This window comes from Anopheles coustani, chromosome 2 (assembly GCF_943734705.1).
Source record: "Anopheles coustani chromosome 2, idAnoCousDA_361_x.2, whole genome shotgun sequence".
Taxonomy (NCBI): domain Eukaryota; kingdom Metazoa; phylum Arthropoda; class Insecta; order Diptera; family Culicidae; genus Anopheles; species Anopheles coustani.
Window position 1 is genome coordinate 77,573,778 of NC_071289.1, and position 15,637 is coordinate 77,589,414.

Consider the following 15,637-nt stretch of genomic DNA (forward strand, 5'->3'; position numbering starts at 1 on the left):
ACCGTTTGACGTCAATGTCATCCAACTGACGCTTAACTGTCAAACGCAGAAAGCAAAACAACGCCAACAGCGTAGAAGCTTCTTTTTCGGGCACCTCTCGTTCTGGGTAATTTTTACCTAAATTTTCTTAGAAATGGACCCCAATGCAAGTGTAAAAGTGGAACAGGGTATGGAATGTTCTACCCCAACCAGCGCCGATCTTGCAAACGATCAGAAACGACGGAGGTGAGTAAACATGTGAATAACAAAATGGAAATGCTGCTAAGCCTACTGCTTTGTTTACATCTACTACCAGCTCATCGCGATCGATCAAGAGAAAACGTTTTGATGATGAAATCGTGGAATTCAGCATGAGTACACCGATACAGCAGTTAAAAAATGTCGCTGGCCGGTCCCGTACGCTCTCCCAGTCAATGGCTGGGTTTAGCACACCGACCACTCCGGGCCCGGTGGCATCACCCGGACCGGGAGCAACTACCGTCTCCCCAACGTCAACCGTTGAGCCAATGCAAACTACCATACCGTCTCCTCAAACCGCGCCAGCACCAATCGTCGCCGTTCCGCAATCACCGGCACCATCAACGCCGGTCATTTTACCACCACCCGCCGCCCCGAATCCTGCGACGAGCATTCTTCAGCAGCTCAATTCGAACGCGTCGGTAAACGAAAAGAAACGCGTGCTGAAAAGTGGCAAGAAGACGAAGAAAAAAAGTGCCACCCAGCAGATTGCTACGAAGGATCTCGGGCGCTGGAAACCGATGGACGATCTGGCTCTTATTACGGGTATCTTGCAAACGAACGATCTACGCACGGTACACCGTGGGACAAAGTTTTCCTGCAAGTTCACCATCCAAGAGATGCAGGTACGCTGGTGCTCGCTGCTGTACGAAGAACCGATCTCCCGGATTGCAGTATCCGCCATGCGCAACATGCATCCTGAGCTGATTGAAAGCGTCCAAAGTAAGGCGCTATTTTCGACGGCCGAAGAAGAACTGCTTGGAACTATCAAGTCGAGCGAAAACCCTACGCTCGAAACCTTCCAGGAGCTGCTCAATAAACATTCATCCGTCTTCTATCACGCACGCACCGCCAAGACGCTACGAAATCACTGGCAACTGATGGCACAGTACTCGCTACTTCCGGATCAATCCGTTCAATCATTGCCGAAGAACGATAACATGCTGACATTCTCAGATGCGGAAGATCTCATCAACGACAATGAACTGACCGAGCCACGGGACGAGGCACTCGAGACGGAACTAGCGCTTGCTGATCGTAAGAGCAAAAAGGAAATACGCAGTCTGGAGAACGAGCTCGACCGTTGGAGCGTGCTCGTTGACTCTCTGTCCGGTATCGGGTTTTCACCCGGTTTCGACGCTCAAACGCTCGCAGTCATACGGGGTCGAATGGTGCGCTTTCTGATGCGTTCCCGAGAAATCGTACTCGGACGCACGACCAAAGACACCACCGTTGATGTGGACCTTTCGCACGAAGGACCGGCATGCAAAGTCTCACGCAAACAGGGCACAATTAAGCTGCGCAGTAATGGCGATTTTTTCATCACTAACGAGGGTAAGCGGCCGCTGTACATCGACGGAAGGCCTTTGCTGTGCGGTCACAAGACCCGCCTCAACGATAATTGTGTGATTGAGGTAAGAAATCCGGTGTAAATGTATATGAAAAACATCTACCAACGATATTCGTTACTCTTTTCAGATTTCCAACCTACGATTTGTATTCCTTATCAATCACGATTTCATCAACGCAGTTCGGCAAGAGAGTGCTAAAATGAATATCCCTTTAAATTAAGCCTGATTGTAATGGGTTGCATTTGAGCAAGATGAAATGAATACTAGATCTAAGTGATTTCTCCATCTAGTAGGTTACGGTCCAATAACATCTGTATGTTTAATGTAAAATATTAATAAAAAAAAAAAAACAAAAAATACACATACCAGAGGCTTGTGTTTTCGGTTACCTCAGTACAATTGTATTACAAGACATTTTTGCATCCACAAACAGGGTTACAAGCGATTTCTAGGTAAGGATTCCATTCTTATGGTACGGATAAATCTTATTGATTAATTTAGTCGTTCATCAAATGGATGCGAAGAAGCAAACAAAAAACAAATCAGAAGCCCTCTCTACTTTTTGCTCTCGCCATCATTATCCTTATCCGAGGGCGGTTGCTTCTTTGCATTTTTGTTGTCTTTGTTCAACGATCCGACCGCATTCCGGACGGCTTCCGACTGCGGATCGACACCGGGCAGATTCTCCAGCACGCTCATCAAGTACGCCGGTGAGATGGGAACGACTTCAATATCCTCCTCATCCACCTCCATCGGCGTGTCATCCTCCTGCTTCTGTCGCTTGGCCGGCTGCGAGATGGGCTCTTGAGCGTCCTGCATCGACATCTGCATGGCGAACGCAATTTGCTCCTCCTCGGTCATGTTGGCAAAGTCCGGCATGGAATCGTCCGTCGGTATGATTTCGCCCGTCGACAAAGCCAGCGCGCGCTCCAGCATCGCCTCCTCTGAGTGTGGTTCGGCAGAGATATTACGTACCGCTCTGGAGAACGACGATGATGACGGCGTTGCCGTTGTACCAGCTGCTGCCGACTCGCCGGCCGTTCCGGTCGCTGTCTCGGCTGCACCAGTTCCCTCGGCGGCACTGTTTGCCGTTGCGCGGCGCTGCTCTTCTTCCTGGCGTAAGCGTTGCTCCTCCATAGAAACACGCAAAGCCAGCGCCAGCTCGGGATCTTCGTTCGGATCAACGCCAAACTCGAAACCTGCCCCGCCAAGACCGGCCCCACCGGTACCATCCTCCCCTTGGATGATTGGCGACGAGATGAGCGCCTCCGAGAAGACCGATCCGCGCGGCACACAAACCAGATGCGATCCGGTGCCATCCTTGCCATTCAATACGTTAATGAACGCCGTGAACGTGTCATTGTTCTTCTGGTGGTCGCCAAAGCTCACAATGTCCACGTTTACCTTCTCCTTTTTCAGCTTCTTCGCCAGCTTCACCAGTTCGCCCTCGTCGTGCACCACCGGTGACCCGACGAACACGACAATACGCATCTTGTGGTTCTTGCCCTGGCGATGCTTAAGCACCAGGTGAGCGATGCGCAGCCCAGTCATCAAGTTAATGTTTCCATTCGGATTAACCAGATGAAGCTTCGACAGGATACGGCCAACGTCGCTGGTCAGCGTTGCCAGCACCTCCGTCGTGTTCGCGAGCGTCATCAGACCGACGTTGTTCTCCGGATTCGAGCGAACCTTCGACAGGCACACCAGATTGACGCCATCCTTCTGTGCGTTCAGACGAGTAGGAAAGTAATCACCATTGCGCTGGTAATCGCTGTTATCGAAGCAAACCATCGTACTTTCCAGCACCATCTTGTTGCTTTTTTGTATGAATCTGGTGTTTCGTCGCTGTTTTTCTTAAGCTTGCTTTGTTGTTGTTCCCTGCAAGATGTCCCACAATCGTTCAAGGATGAGAAGAATGGATGGGAAAATTTCAACACTACACTCACCTCAATCCCAACACACTGTGTTTTATCAATTTATCTTACTTTAATGAGAATTTTCTCCAGCGTTTTCGCGACACAATGATGAGGAACAGCAAATCGTGTATTCAATCACAAAATGCTTAGTAATGTCCGACCGACATGACATTTCGTAGAACTTACTTTGACAGCGATGTAACATCCACGTTCCCGAAGGGGTATGCAATAGCTGAACAATGGGAATCAAAACAGATGAAATTTCAACTTCTCATACACTGTATTTTTTATTTTAAAAAACTTTTCTCAATCAATTTTAATATCAAAATGACAATACAATTTTTCACCGATAACACATACGATTTATTAAATTGCTACACAATTTAAGCCGAAGAAGATAGTAGATATTCTTCCGCTCGCTTACAATCTGACCCATGACATGGACGAACGGATGCGCATGTAATCCGGCAAGTTCTCGACCGGTCCTACGGCAGCAACGGCTGGGCAGCGGTCAAAGATGTACTTCATTCCAACCTCACGCACATTCTGTGCGGTCACGTTCTCCAGGCGTCGCTCGACCTCATGGAGTGGCTCACGGCGTCCGCTCTCCAAAACCTGACGACCAATGTCCTTGCAGATCGCCTGAGGTCCTTCGAGCTTCGCCAGAAGGCGGGTCTTCAGCTGGCGCTTCGCACGCTCTACCTCGCCATCGGTGACCATCGTGCACAGGCGCATCCATTCGTTCTGCACGTTGAACAGCATGTCCTCGCACAGCAGTGGATCGCACTCGAAGTAGATGCCCCACAGGCCGGTGTCACGGTACATCTTGTTGAACGACTGGAAGTTGTGGCACAACTTGTCGTGCGCGGAGGCGACGGCCAACTTAGAGGCGTTGTTCACACCACCGCCGAATGTGCGATCCCAGGTACCAATGAGAGTGCTGGCAACCGACAGAGCCAATGCATCGGAGTCGTTTACACCGCATCCTTCGACGGCTACGGCAACGTGCGCCAGCGGGATCGAGTCGTCGCGGACGCGCACTTCCGAGCCAGTGAAGCGCACTGCCGTCAGCTGCGGTGGCTTGCCATCGAACGTCGACTCCACCTTTCCGAGGTGCTTGTCTGCCAGCTTCTCCAGCTCCGACTGACGAACGTCACCGGCCACGGCCAGCACCATCCGGGGAGCCTTAAAGTGGGAGTTGACATAACCGCGCAGATCATCACCCTTGATAGAACGGATGTTGGAGCTCGGTCCGTAGACGCTGTTGCCGAGGGACGTGCCCTGGAAGGCGGTGGAGTGCAGATGGTCAAAGACCACCTTGCGCAGGTTGCTCGCGTCCACCTGTTCGATCTCGCCGAGGATAACTTCACGGGCGCGCTTCACATCGGCATCATCCAGCTTCGGGTTCTGCACGACGTCAGACAGAATCTCTACCAGCTTCGGTACATCCTTGGAGAGGCAACGCGCGGTGAACACGGTACGCTCGCGACCAGTTTTTGCGTCGAGCTGAGCACCGAGGTTCTCCACCTCCTGTTCCAGCGCAGCCTGTGATCGTTTGGTCGTTCCCTTAAAAGCTACGTGTTCGAAAAAGTTCGCCGTACCGTTGTTTTCCTTGTCCTCGTATCGAGCGCCGGCATCGAGAAACAATCCAACGGTGGCCACATTCGTCGGCAGGGTTTCACTTGCTACACGCAGTCCGCTGTCCAGAGTGGTTACCTCGGTGGCGGGTTCGTTCGAAAGGGCGGAACGGAAGGCGGCCGCGTAGGACGAACCGGCGCGAGCACCGGCCACTATCGTTTGGCGCCGCAGGGCAGAGGAAAGTTTCAATAGCGAGGCCATTTTCGGTCCCCTTTTTGGTACACTGCAGCTCGTGAAAACTTGGTGTTACGACAACTTCGACAACTTTTCACTCCTTGCTGAACGACCGTGTGTTAGAGTGAAATTGCCAGGATGAGCAGTAGTCATCTCGCTCTTGAATAAATGACATAAGTCATTCTTCAAAATTTTTGTCGTTTAAATGTCGTTTCAAAACAAAATGTTTTATTATATACATGCAGGAACTCGAAACCAGAATTGTTGTACAAAAACCAAGTAAGAAATGTTCCATGATTTCAAAAAAATAACCCCAAATTATCAAATATTTGACAAATTCATTAGACCAAGGTGTATGAAGCATCCTTGATCAAGGAACCTTGATTTGAAACCCAACGAGAAATTTTGGCGTTATTTTGGCGTAAAAGAATTCTCTTCACAACTGCCCGCTCTTCTTTAAAGAATTCTTTTACCCCTTCTTTTGCAGCAGATTTCCTATGCAATCTAGACGTAAACCGACTTTTGAAAAGAAGTATAAAACAATTCTGTTTACACTTGCGGTACACCTCAAAAGAGAACGCTTTTGACAACGTGACTGTGCGTTTATAACACCTATTTCTGACTATACATGCCAAAAAACGTATACCCATTCGTAATAAATTATATGCGCTGAGTTCAGGATATGTTTTCTTTCTCATAATAATTATTTTCCTGCAGGAAAATATTGTTGTTTGTTTTATTATTTTGATATATCGCCCGGTTGACAGAAATTGACATTGTTGCTGGTACTATGTAGTTCCAGCAAGAGTCCCAGCAACCTGCCATGGAAAAACTTGCTGGTACTACATGACAGCTGCAAAAAATTTGAATTTTTGTCACCCCGCGTCCACATGGCATCGTAGCGTAGCGATTTTGACACTCCGTCGTAGTGTAAATGCTGGTCGAGAGGCCTTAGCCACGGCCATAAAAAATAGTTGACACTACGACGGAGTGCCAAAATCGCTACGCTACGATGCCGTGTGGACGCGGGGTCAACCGGGCGATAATAATAATATACAGTTGGTCCCCGCAGTACGCGATACTCGATATACGCGAATTCGCAATACAGTCTGTTCTCGAGTTACGCGGTTCTCGACTTACGCGGATTCGGAGATACGCGGTTTTCAAAATTTGACAGTAGATTGGGTTTATAACATTGATTTAAATTCCTGAGATGTACAACCACACGAATAAATATGTAAATTACACATTTGCATAACTAACGCTTTTTATTTCGTTTGTTGTAATTTATGTTGTTTGAATACGCTTGCATTGCATTCATATTAATGAACAAAGAAAAATTTTGAATATTATATGATACATGTACACAAGAGCTCGATCTCTTAACTTCTAGTATAAACTATGTGTCAAGCAATATTCGAGATACGCGGAAATTCGAGATACGCGGATTTCCCTGGTCCCCATTATCCGCGTAACTCGGGAACAGACTGTACACGATTTTTTACAACTGACAGCTCATAGCGTTGCTTGAGTTCTGATTAATCAATTTTACTTTGTTTTGGTAGAATGAAGTTTCCAATATGCACTTTTTAACAGAGATATAATTATGCAATGTAAGAAATGGAACACTTCCCGGTTGACAAAAATTCAAATTTTTTGCAGCTGTCATGTAGTACCAGCAAGTTTTTCCATGGCAGATTGCTGGGACTCTTGCTGGAACTACATAGTACCAGCAACAATGTCAATTTCTGTCAACCGGGTTATTAGTGATTTGGATTAAAGGTGTGTTAAATAAGCGGTTCCCTCTCAATGTCAACTCTTCAATATCAGGTAAAAACGATATGACAGAGGAAATCCGCAATACGCGAAAATTCGATATACGCTATTGCGTTCGGTCCCAAACATTCGCGTACTGCGGGGACCAAGCGTTATTCTTAACTCGCTGCTAGTTGGCCAGACTTGCACAGTCAACTGTAAACAGTAAACAAACAAAGGTTTGACAGCCACTACCTCTCTCCACTGCGGTGCCTCCCAAAAAAAAATTATTGGTAGGTTATGAGGAGTACATGCCTACCAAAAATACACTTGGCAAGTTTCTTTTTGGTAGGCATGTACACCTTTGGTAGGAAAGTGCAGCAAGGTTCTCCTTGGGTAGATTGCATAGGAAATCAGCTGCAAAAGATGTAGGAAATGGGTGAATACCTCTGCGTATAAACCTTGGGGAGAAAAGAACTAAAGTTGGCAGCACTGCATTTGGCTGTCAACGTAACTTAAACTGTATGAAATAAATTATTGTTACTGGACTTTCAAAGAGACAACACGTGTTTTCTTGCTGCTTTCCTCTATTGGTGTTTGATCCAAGGGTGGAGTATTTCCACAGAAACCAAAAGACATTACTCAGTATTTTTCAACAGGTTATGGGCCCAGCCCCAGTGCTTCGGAGCGTGTGTTAAAGTTTTTGGTTGAGGACAAGGTTTTCCAGGAAGTGCAATTGTGGTATTCCTGAAGAGAAACGGTGTGCAGAAAAAGTAACAATGGCGGACGGTTGGAAGGCAACATTTGCGAAGCTCGGGAACGGTAATTATCAAACATGGAGGTTCCGCATGCAGTCCTTGCTGGAACGCGAGGAATTGTGGGACATGATAGAATTACCGAAGCCGGAAGAAAATGATGATGATTACGCAGACTGGAAAAAGAAAGACGTCAAAGCGCGAGCGACGATTTCCCTTCTTGTTGAAGATAGTCAACTTCGCTTTATCAAGAAAAGCAAGACGGCTCGTGACATGTGGCGCAACCTGCAGGCTTACCACGAGAAAGCCACCATTGGTAATCAGGTAATGTTCCTTCAAAAGATATGTTCCAAAAACCTGTGTGAAGGCGGTAACGTGGAGAAGCACCTCGAAGAATTTGAGGACTTGTTTGAGCGCCTCGACAACGCCGGGGTAGAGCTCAGCGAACTGCTGCGCATAATTATGATGCTACGCAGTCTCCCACCGTCTTACAGCAGTTTCGTTACTGCATTAGAGAATCGGCCGCAGGAGGATCTAACCTTAGATCTGGTAACTGCGCGGTTGCGGGACGAGTTCCAGAAACGTTCCAATTCTAATGACCTCTCAGAAAAAGAAATGGTGTTGAAAGTGACAGAACGGAGCGAGCAAAGGAAATGCTTCTTTTGCCAGAAACCTGGACACTTAAAGAAAAACTGCCGCAAATTTCTGGCGCAATCCGGCAGTGAAAAGTGTTTCAAGCCGAAAGCGAAACAGGTTCAAATGGAAGGCGAACTCTCGTCGGAGGAGAAGCAGGCGGCGGTTATTGGAACTGTGTGCTTCATAGCGGGTGACGTCATACCGGGCGCATGGACGATTGACAGTGGTTGCACATGTCACATGACTAATGACCCTGAGTTTTTCGCCGAATTTAAAAGAGAACCTTTGGGTGATGTGACTCTAGCAGATGGAACGAAAACAAAATCGACCGGAATTGGGAACGGTGTGATTGTAGGCATGAACGCCAATGGTCAACGGGTGGCCATCACACTTGAAAACGTGTTGTTAGTTCCAGCGCTAGAAGGTGGGCTTATATCTGTAAGAAAGCTCGCAGCAAAAGGTTTCTCGGTAGCATTCGGAAGAAAAGGTTGCGAAATAAAAGCACAAAATACTACCGTAGCTGTTGGTATATTAGTCGGCAACCAATATAAGCTAAAGGTGGTGGAAACGTGTATGACAGCAACGCGTTATCATGGTGTAGACTGCCAACACACGTGGCACCGGCGAATGGGACACCGTGACATGCAGGCTGTGAACACGATGGTGAATAAAGGGCTAGTTGACGGAGTAAGAATGACAAACTGTCGAGAGCGGATGGTGTGTGAGTGTTGCATGCTGGGAAAGCTGGTGCGGAAGCCCTTTCCGCAGGTTCTAGAGCGGAAATCTAAGCGACCAATGGACATCATACACATGGATCTCTGCAGTCATATGGAGCGTCCGACGCCAGGCGAATACGGAGACCCCTGTGGGGAACAGGCGGCAACAAAGAACCTAATGAAACAGGAGGAGCGACATGTTTTGAATGATCCTGTATTAGAGAGTGACGAAGATCTTCCGTTTGAATGTGACAACAAGAATGAAGGGACCCTGTCACAACCGAGAGCATCAGAGCAAGAAGATGCAGACAAAAAATATGAAGAGGTGGCCAGAAAACTGGTGCTCATGGAACAGGACCTCGAGCGTTCGAAGGAGAAGGTCGAGATGAACGAAAGCAAGATCGTCGAGCTTGAGGAGGAACTCCGCGTTGTCGGTAACAACCTGAAGTCGCTGGAAGTCTCGGAAGAAAAGGCAACGCAACGGGAGGAATCGTACGGTGGTCAAGTGAGAGTGTTGGATCAGCGTCTCAAGGAGGCTGAAGCTCGCGCTGAATTCGCTGAACGTTCCGTTCAGAAGTTGCAGAAGGAAGTCGACAGACTCGAAGATGAGTTGACTGTCGAACGTGCCAAGAACTCCAATGGATCCAGGGTACACAGCGGAAAATGAAGGAAGCAAACCGTTCGAAGACATAACACTGTACAGGGGACGCAAAGCCAGTCAGCCTAACAACAGTGACTGGAGTGCGGCAAAGCGCGTGTTACAATACTTGCAAAGTAGTAAGGTTGGTACTCACCCAGGAGGAGTGTAGGAAATGGGTGAATACCTCTGCGTATAAACCTTGGGGAGAAAAGAACTAAAGTTGGCAGCACTGCATTTGGCTGTCAACGTAACTTAAACTGTATGAAATAAATTATTGTTACTGGACTTTCAAAGAGACAACACGTGTTTTCTTGCTGCTTTCCTCTATTGGTGTTTGATCCAAGGGTGGAGTATTTCCACAGAAACCAAAAGACATTACTCAGTATTTTTCAACAAAAGAAGGGGTAAAAGAATTCTGAAAAGAAGAGCGGGCAGTTGTGAAGAAAATTCTTTTACATCAAAATAACGCCAAAATTTCTCGTTTGGTTTCTATTTGAAATGTTTCATAGCTGTGGCATCCATCCAATTATTGAGCTGAACGTTGGTTATATTTTATATTCATTAACATTTATTGCAATCCTCTGTTTTAGACTGTACCTGTACCTGATTATATCAGAAAACACTGTTGCAGTGTTACCAACCTGGCATCGTCGAATGAAAATTGGCGCCCTTTCCGTTTACAAAACAAAACTTGAACATAACCTATGCTGCCTGCGGTTGGTCTCCAAGTGAATTATTGAAGTTATGCAAATATTTAAGGTTTATGTTTAGACTGTTTGTGGTACATGATTTGACATGAGAAACATCTTTTTAAGTGCATCTTCGTCAAGTGCTTTCTTCATCATCCAGGAATATGTTTGTTTTTATCAAGACACCAAACTTGTTTCCACACCAGCATCTTCCGGTATTGGTAAATATGAATAGAATCTTTATTATTACAATTATTGTTATGGATATTATCATGTTAAGTACAATGAACCCATTAAATCCAATCAACATCCAGAGCCTTCAGGTTTTTGCCAATTGTTCCTGTATATCCGTATTGCGATGACTTTCCATTGCAAAGTTGCCGTGTCCTATCCTTTTAGCTTAGCCAGGTGTGTTGGGGATAGCGAATCCTTCGCACACCTCCCTGCCAATTCGTTAAATTTCCCACTGGACCCTCTTTTGTGGACTGTTGTTTCTATGAGGTAAAAAGGGAGAAAATAACCATTGCAGAACGCCGGGAGATGAACATAAAACGGTACAAGAATTGATCATTTGCGTATGACTAGCGAAAACAAGTACAACAACGGATGTAAAGCGGCTACGATAATCATTCGATCCCTCCACCGTTACTCCTGAGAGGGCACTTCCATTTAGTGGATAACAAATGATTTAATGGTTCGTGCGTCATGGATACACTCAGAATATGCTGCGTGATTTTATGGATGAAACGTTAAGATTTTTGAACTACATCCCATAGACATTCTGCTAAATACTACACATAAATCCGGCAATCGGGGTGAAAGACAGAATCCTTATATCAAATTTCAACTAATGAATGATTCCATGAGAAAAATGGTAATACACTTGGAAACGTTGAGCTACACGCGGTTTTGTTGGAGTGCAATTTACATATTCGCAACTAGATAATGTAAGGCTATAGATGGAACAAAAGTCATTAAACATGAATGCTAGATTTTGATATAATTGGCATGCAATCCTTCTACGAAGGACTATCCCGACAATATTAGCACTCTAGAGTTGGTATTCGATGAAGTGATGAGAAATGGCGTACGGAAACAAAGTAAACTACGACAGGTAACTAAAAATCGATGAATTGATTACGGTTTACGCACAAGCATGTTTGTTCCATGCATTAGCGAGAATAAATGAAACGAAAAGAACATAAAAAGAAACCGAAAGTCGCGCAATCCCACGTTACATTTCCAAGTCCTCCGTCGACTCAGCCTCTCGCAGCAAAAGGCGCTGCTCGGATTTCTTCTTATTTGGCAGCTTCTTGACGGTGCGACGGTTCCGCACTCCGTCTTCTTCGTCCATCATCCGAAGTATGGTGGTCTGTTGATGACAAAGTGATAGAATACTAGATGAGGACGATTTCTTTATGATCCAACTTCACCCAGTCTCTGTACCTGATCGGAACAATCCATTGGGGCAACGGAAATATCACGTACGGCGCGGAAATTACCGCAGTTGTTCAGATGCTCGTTCTCTAGCCGAAAATAATTCCAGATAAAGCGTCGAAATACTTCCAACGGGCTGAGGATCGATACTATGATTTCCCGATCGATGTAACCCATCTCGATCAGGCTCATCGAGAGTGTCCAGCCGAATCGCAGTATTAGATCCTCCACGATGGAGAAGTAATAGAACCACTATTGGGGAGGAAAAATATTGTGTTGCAATGAGGGTTTCCAATGTTACGTTTGAATGACGGCACTACTTACGTTCGAGCTGTAGACAACTTCATCGCGTAAAAACTTGTTATCGCTCGATTTGGAATCAAACAGACCCCAATCCATTTTAATATCCCAGGTGTAGGCGTAGCAGGACGATACGATCGAGGCAAGGATCCACAGATAGAACCACGGATTGTCTGAGCTCTTGGGGTACTGATCACGCGTCGCTTGCGTGATTGACGAGAAAATGACCACAAAAAACGACGTCGAATACTTCAGCGCATTTGCCAAGTGCGGATGGGCGTCGCGGGTATCTCGAAATCGTCGCAAACACTGTGCCATACGGAACCAAGCCGGAAGCATCGCGACGACGGGCCGTATCCATAGCGAATCATCGATGCACTGGTTTGGTTCTTCTGCGTAGTTCCAGTTGCGCATGGTCGAGAAGAAGCACAGGGAGTACTGCAGGTCGAGAAAAGCTGGCACGATGCTATTCAGCTGATCAGCAAGCCAGAAATCGGCGAAATTTACATAGAAAAAGGGTGCCAACATGATCCGACTGAGGATGCGCAGTGTCCAGAAGCGAGCCTCGTAGCGGAACGTTTTTGTCGGATTAAGAAGAAAGCCCGCCATCAGTAGGTACAGTATGAGCGGGCTCAAATAGGCTGGAATGGCCAGTGCTTCGGCGTACAAATAGCCCAGCACGCTCATCGTCCAGATCACACCAAAGATGGACGCTAACTCCATGATGTGCTGCTCGGACAGGTGATTCCGAGGGTCGAGCTCGAAGATCAGCACGTGGTTCACACCGGATGATCGCCACCCATACACGTTGATGCCCCAAAGGAACATGAATTCAACAATCAACAGTGGACCCCGGTAGAGCCGGAATGCAACGATCCAATCGTCGCGCTTCACGTTGAACATTGAGGACAGGATGACGGCAATGCATAACACGACCAGCGAGCCGGAGAAAAGGCCCACCTTGAACGTTGTCCAAGGGCTTTGCTGTTCACCAAGCGGAGGTACCCGCAGACGCTTCATGGCTCGCTGCCGATCGCCGCCCTCTATCTCGTTCGTCACAATGTTCTCCGTCTCGTGAATCAATCGATCAATATCCTTGTTCACGTAGAAGTGGGCCGACTCCACGTGTTCGGCACGCCAGCGTGCACCAAAGTCAACGTTCAGCAGCTTGTCATGCTTCTTCAGGATCTTCCGGAAACCGGTAAAGTTGAGATTCTGATAGTTCTGCAGCAGAATCAAGCTCAAATAGAACTCACTAAATGCGAGCTTGAGCTCTTGGATCTTCCGCACCGACACGTTCTTCTTGCGCAGTAAGTTCTTCTTCATTTTGTGTAAATTATCTTTCTTTTTCTTCGTGTGCTCCTCCATTTCGAGCGTTTCGCTCAGTTCCGTTCGAAGGTTAGCAAATTTGCGTGTCGCCTCAGCCAGCTTCTCTGTGGGTAAAAAGATAAAAATTGAGGTTAGCACAGGAGTATCACGCCCAAATGGGTTCACGTACCAGAGTAAAATGTGTTAATTTTAGCAAGTTCACTGTCACAGTAATGAAAAAACTGCTCGTCAAACTTGGCAAAGTAACGGGTCAGTACTTCCGGGTCCACCAACTCGGCAGAGGGTGATTGCTCCACTGCGGCATACAGCTGAGCTTTCATCTCCTATTGAATGAAGAAAAGGTTAGTAGAAATATGATAATTTTAGAAAAATTGTTGTTTTTTCTTCGAAAAAGGTTTACTGTGCAAACACTATCAACAAATCAAGAATTTTAGTTTTAGGAACCGTTTTAAACACTTGACCTTTCGAATCGTGTTTTTTCGGGTATTGTTTATAAACAAATCACTCTCACTAAAAATAGAAGCACAACAAGTAGCAATTACATTCCACACGAGTATGCGCTGGAAACATGTGGCACACGCTTTACTTTTTCAAACCATTTTAAACCGGTTTCGTCCCGTCGTTAGTGACGCGTTTCAGGGCAAACGGTGGTTTTTCACGCCTTTATTTTTTTCCTTTTATTTAATTTTACTTTTCTCACGCGCCATCTAAAATAGGTACACGCGGGAAGAATCTAAAGCAGAATTGTGTGGTCCCTTCATTTTCCGTTGTCCTTTCGTCCATCTCCTCCGTGTGGCACAAGGAATGGGGCAGGAAAAACCAGCTGATTATCATTGTTTACACTCGCGCGCGACACTAGTGGCGGTTTTCCGATACTACCAGCGAGTCCTAGCATTTTCTTTTCTTTTAAACGCCGAACATCGGACGACAACGTAAACATTGCGCTCTGCGCCGGTGCAGCGGATGGTGACGGTTGAAAAATGGCACGCATGCGCTCAGCACCGTTCGTCTTGAAGCATGTCAAGTTCGGCCAATATGTTTCCGACGTCTTTGGCTCGAAAGGGTCACACGGTCGGGTCAAACTACGATACCAGTGTCCTGGTGCTTCCGAACTGGGTTTTCCGATTTGCCAAATCCTTACCTCGTACATGATGTACTGCTTCCGCCATTCCGGCGTTATGTGGGCGGCCAGATGCTCGGCAAACTTCATGGTGACTGCGATTTGTTTCTGGTCACTTTGATACGCACACAATTCTTCGCTTTACATCCCAATCGTTGCGGCCACATCCGTGCACATCGTGACCGAGTTGTCAGATGGAAAGTTTCACTTACATTGAGGCAGCAGCATCTGACACACGCCTTCACCGTTGGTGTTCGTCGGCGTTCGTCGGGTGCAGGTCGTCGTCGTTGCCGTCGGGTGGGAAAACGCTGGGAAAACACGATGGAGCGCAGGAATGTATCGTGAAATTTTCGATATGCGAAGCGTCACCTCGTGCTCCTCGAACGGATCGCATGGAGAGTAATAGCCTAGCTGTGGTAATAGGAAGAAACATATTTAAATTCATGTAAATATCGTTGGTTTTATTTAAGTCACAATTCATATCAAATCGTTATCAACTGTCGTTTCCATTTAAAAATATTCCTAGGTGTAAATTAGTCCACAACATGATGAATTTGTATTTACCAGCTGTTCAATAGTTGGAGAGCCATGAAAGCACGTGTCTAATATCCATGTGCTATTTTCTTTCCTGTGCAGCTTTATGGAATCAATGTGCAAGAGTTGAATCCTCCCAACATTACATACGAATCCGAGTCCCCTCACCAGTAACAACTCCCCAACACATCACGACGCTATTTTACTCGTTGCAGAAACGCGTCGTCGCAGCAATCCGCGAACTGCCGTCGGTACGTGCGGTCGTAATTTCACTGCGTCTTCCGGCGGTAAATTGGTGCAGTTAGTTAGCGATGAGTTTGTTACACTAGTGAAACAGTCCCATGTGCCATTTCCCACACTCCGAACTCCAGTCCGCGTATATCGGCGAGCCATAGTCATTTCCATCCAC

General features: G+C 46.6%; 4 protein-coding genes across 5 annotated transcripts; 1 reads left to right on the forward strand and 3 right to left on the reverse strand.

Moving 5' to 3' along the window:
• The first annotated feature begins 74 nt into the window (after window positions 1-74).
• LOC131266878 (microspherule protein 1) lies at window positions 75-1,963 on the forward strand. Its single transcript, XM_058269553.1, has 3 exons — window positions 75-225; window positions 296-1,652; window positions 1,717-1,963. Exons 1-3 carry the CDS (start codon window positions 134-136, stop codon window positions 1,807-1,809), a joined length of 1,542 nt encoding a protein of 513 aa, XP_058125536.1. The 5' UTR covers window positions 75-133; the 3' UTR covers window positions 1,810-1,963.
• Window positions 1,959-3,675, reverse strand: LOC131266879 (26S proteasome non-ATPase regulatory subunit 4). Of its 2 annotated transcripts, none has more exons than XM_058269554.1 (2): window positions 3,536-3,675; window positions 1,959-3,467 (listed from the first exon to the last, which is right to left on the reverse strand). In XM_058269554.1, exon 2 carries the CDS (start codon window positions 3,396-3,398, stop codon window positions 2,145-2,147), a length of 1,254 nt encoding a protein of 417 aa, XP_058125537.1. In that variant the 5' UTR covers window positions 3,399-3,467; window positions 3,536-3,675; the 3' UTR covers window positions 1,959-2,144. The 2 variants fall into 2 exon arrangements, with proteins under 2 accessions (XP_058125537.1, XP_058125538.1); XM_058269555.1 differs by having other exon boundaries at window positions 3,575-3,660.
• A 151-nt stretch (window positions 3,676-3,826) lies between these two features.
• LOC131261868 (mitochondrial-processing peptidase subunit beta-like) lies at window positions 3,827-5,415 on the reverse strand. The gene has a single exon (XM_058263715.1). It carries the CDS (start codon window positions 5,342-5,344, stop codon window positions 3,926-3,928), a length of 1,419 nt encoding a protein of 472 aa, XP_058119698.1. The 5' UTR covers window positions 5,345-5,415; the 3' UTR covers window positions 3,827-3,925.
• A 5,255-nt stretch (window positions 5,416-10,670) lies between these two features.
• Window positions 10,671-14,784, reverse strand: LOC131263509 (solute carrier family 53 member 1). Its single transcript, XM_058265715.1, has 6 exons — window positions 14,716-14,784; window positions 13,744-13,897; window positions 12,270-13,678; window positions 11,955-12,197; window positions 11,747-11,880; window positions 10,671-11,002 (listed from the first exon to the last, which is right to left on the reverse strand). Exons 1-6 carry the CDS (start codon window positions 14,782-14,784, stop codon window positions 10,963-10,965), a joined length of 2,049 nt encoding a protein of 682 aa, XP_058121698.1. The 3' UTR covers window positions 10,671-10,962.
• Between the last annotated feature and the right edge of the window lie 853 nt (window positions 14,785-15,637).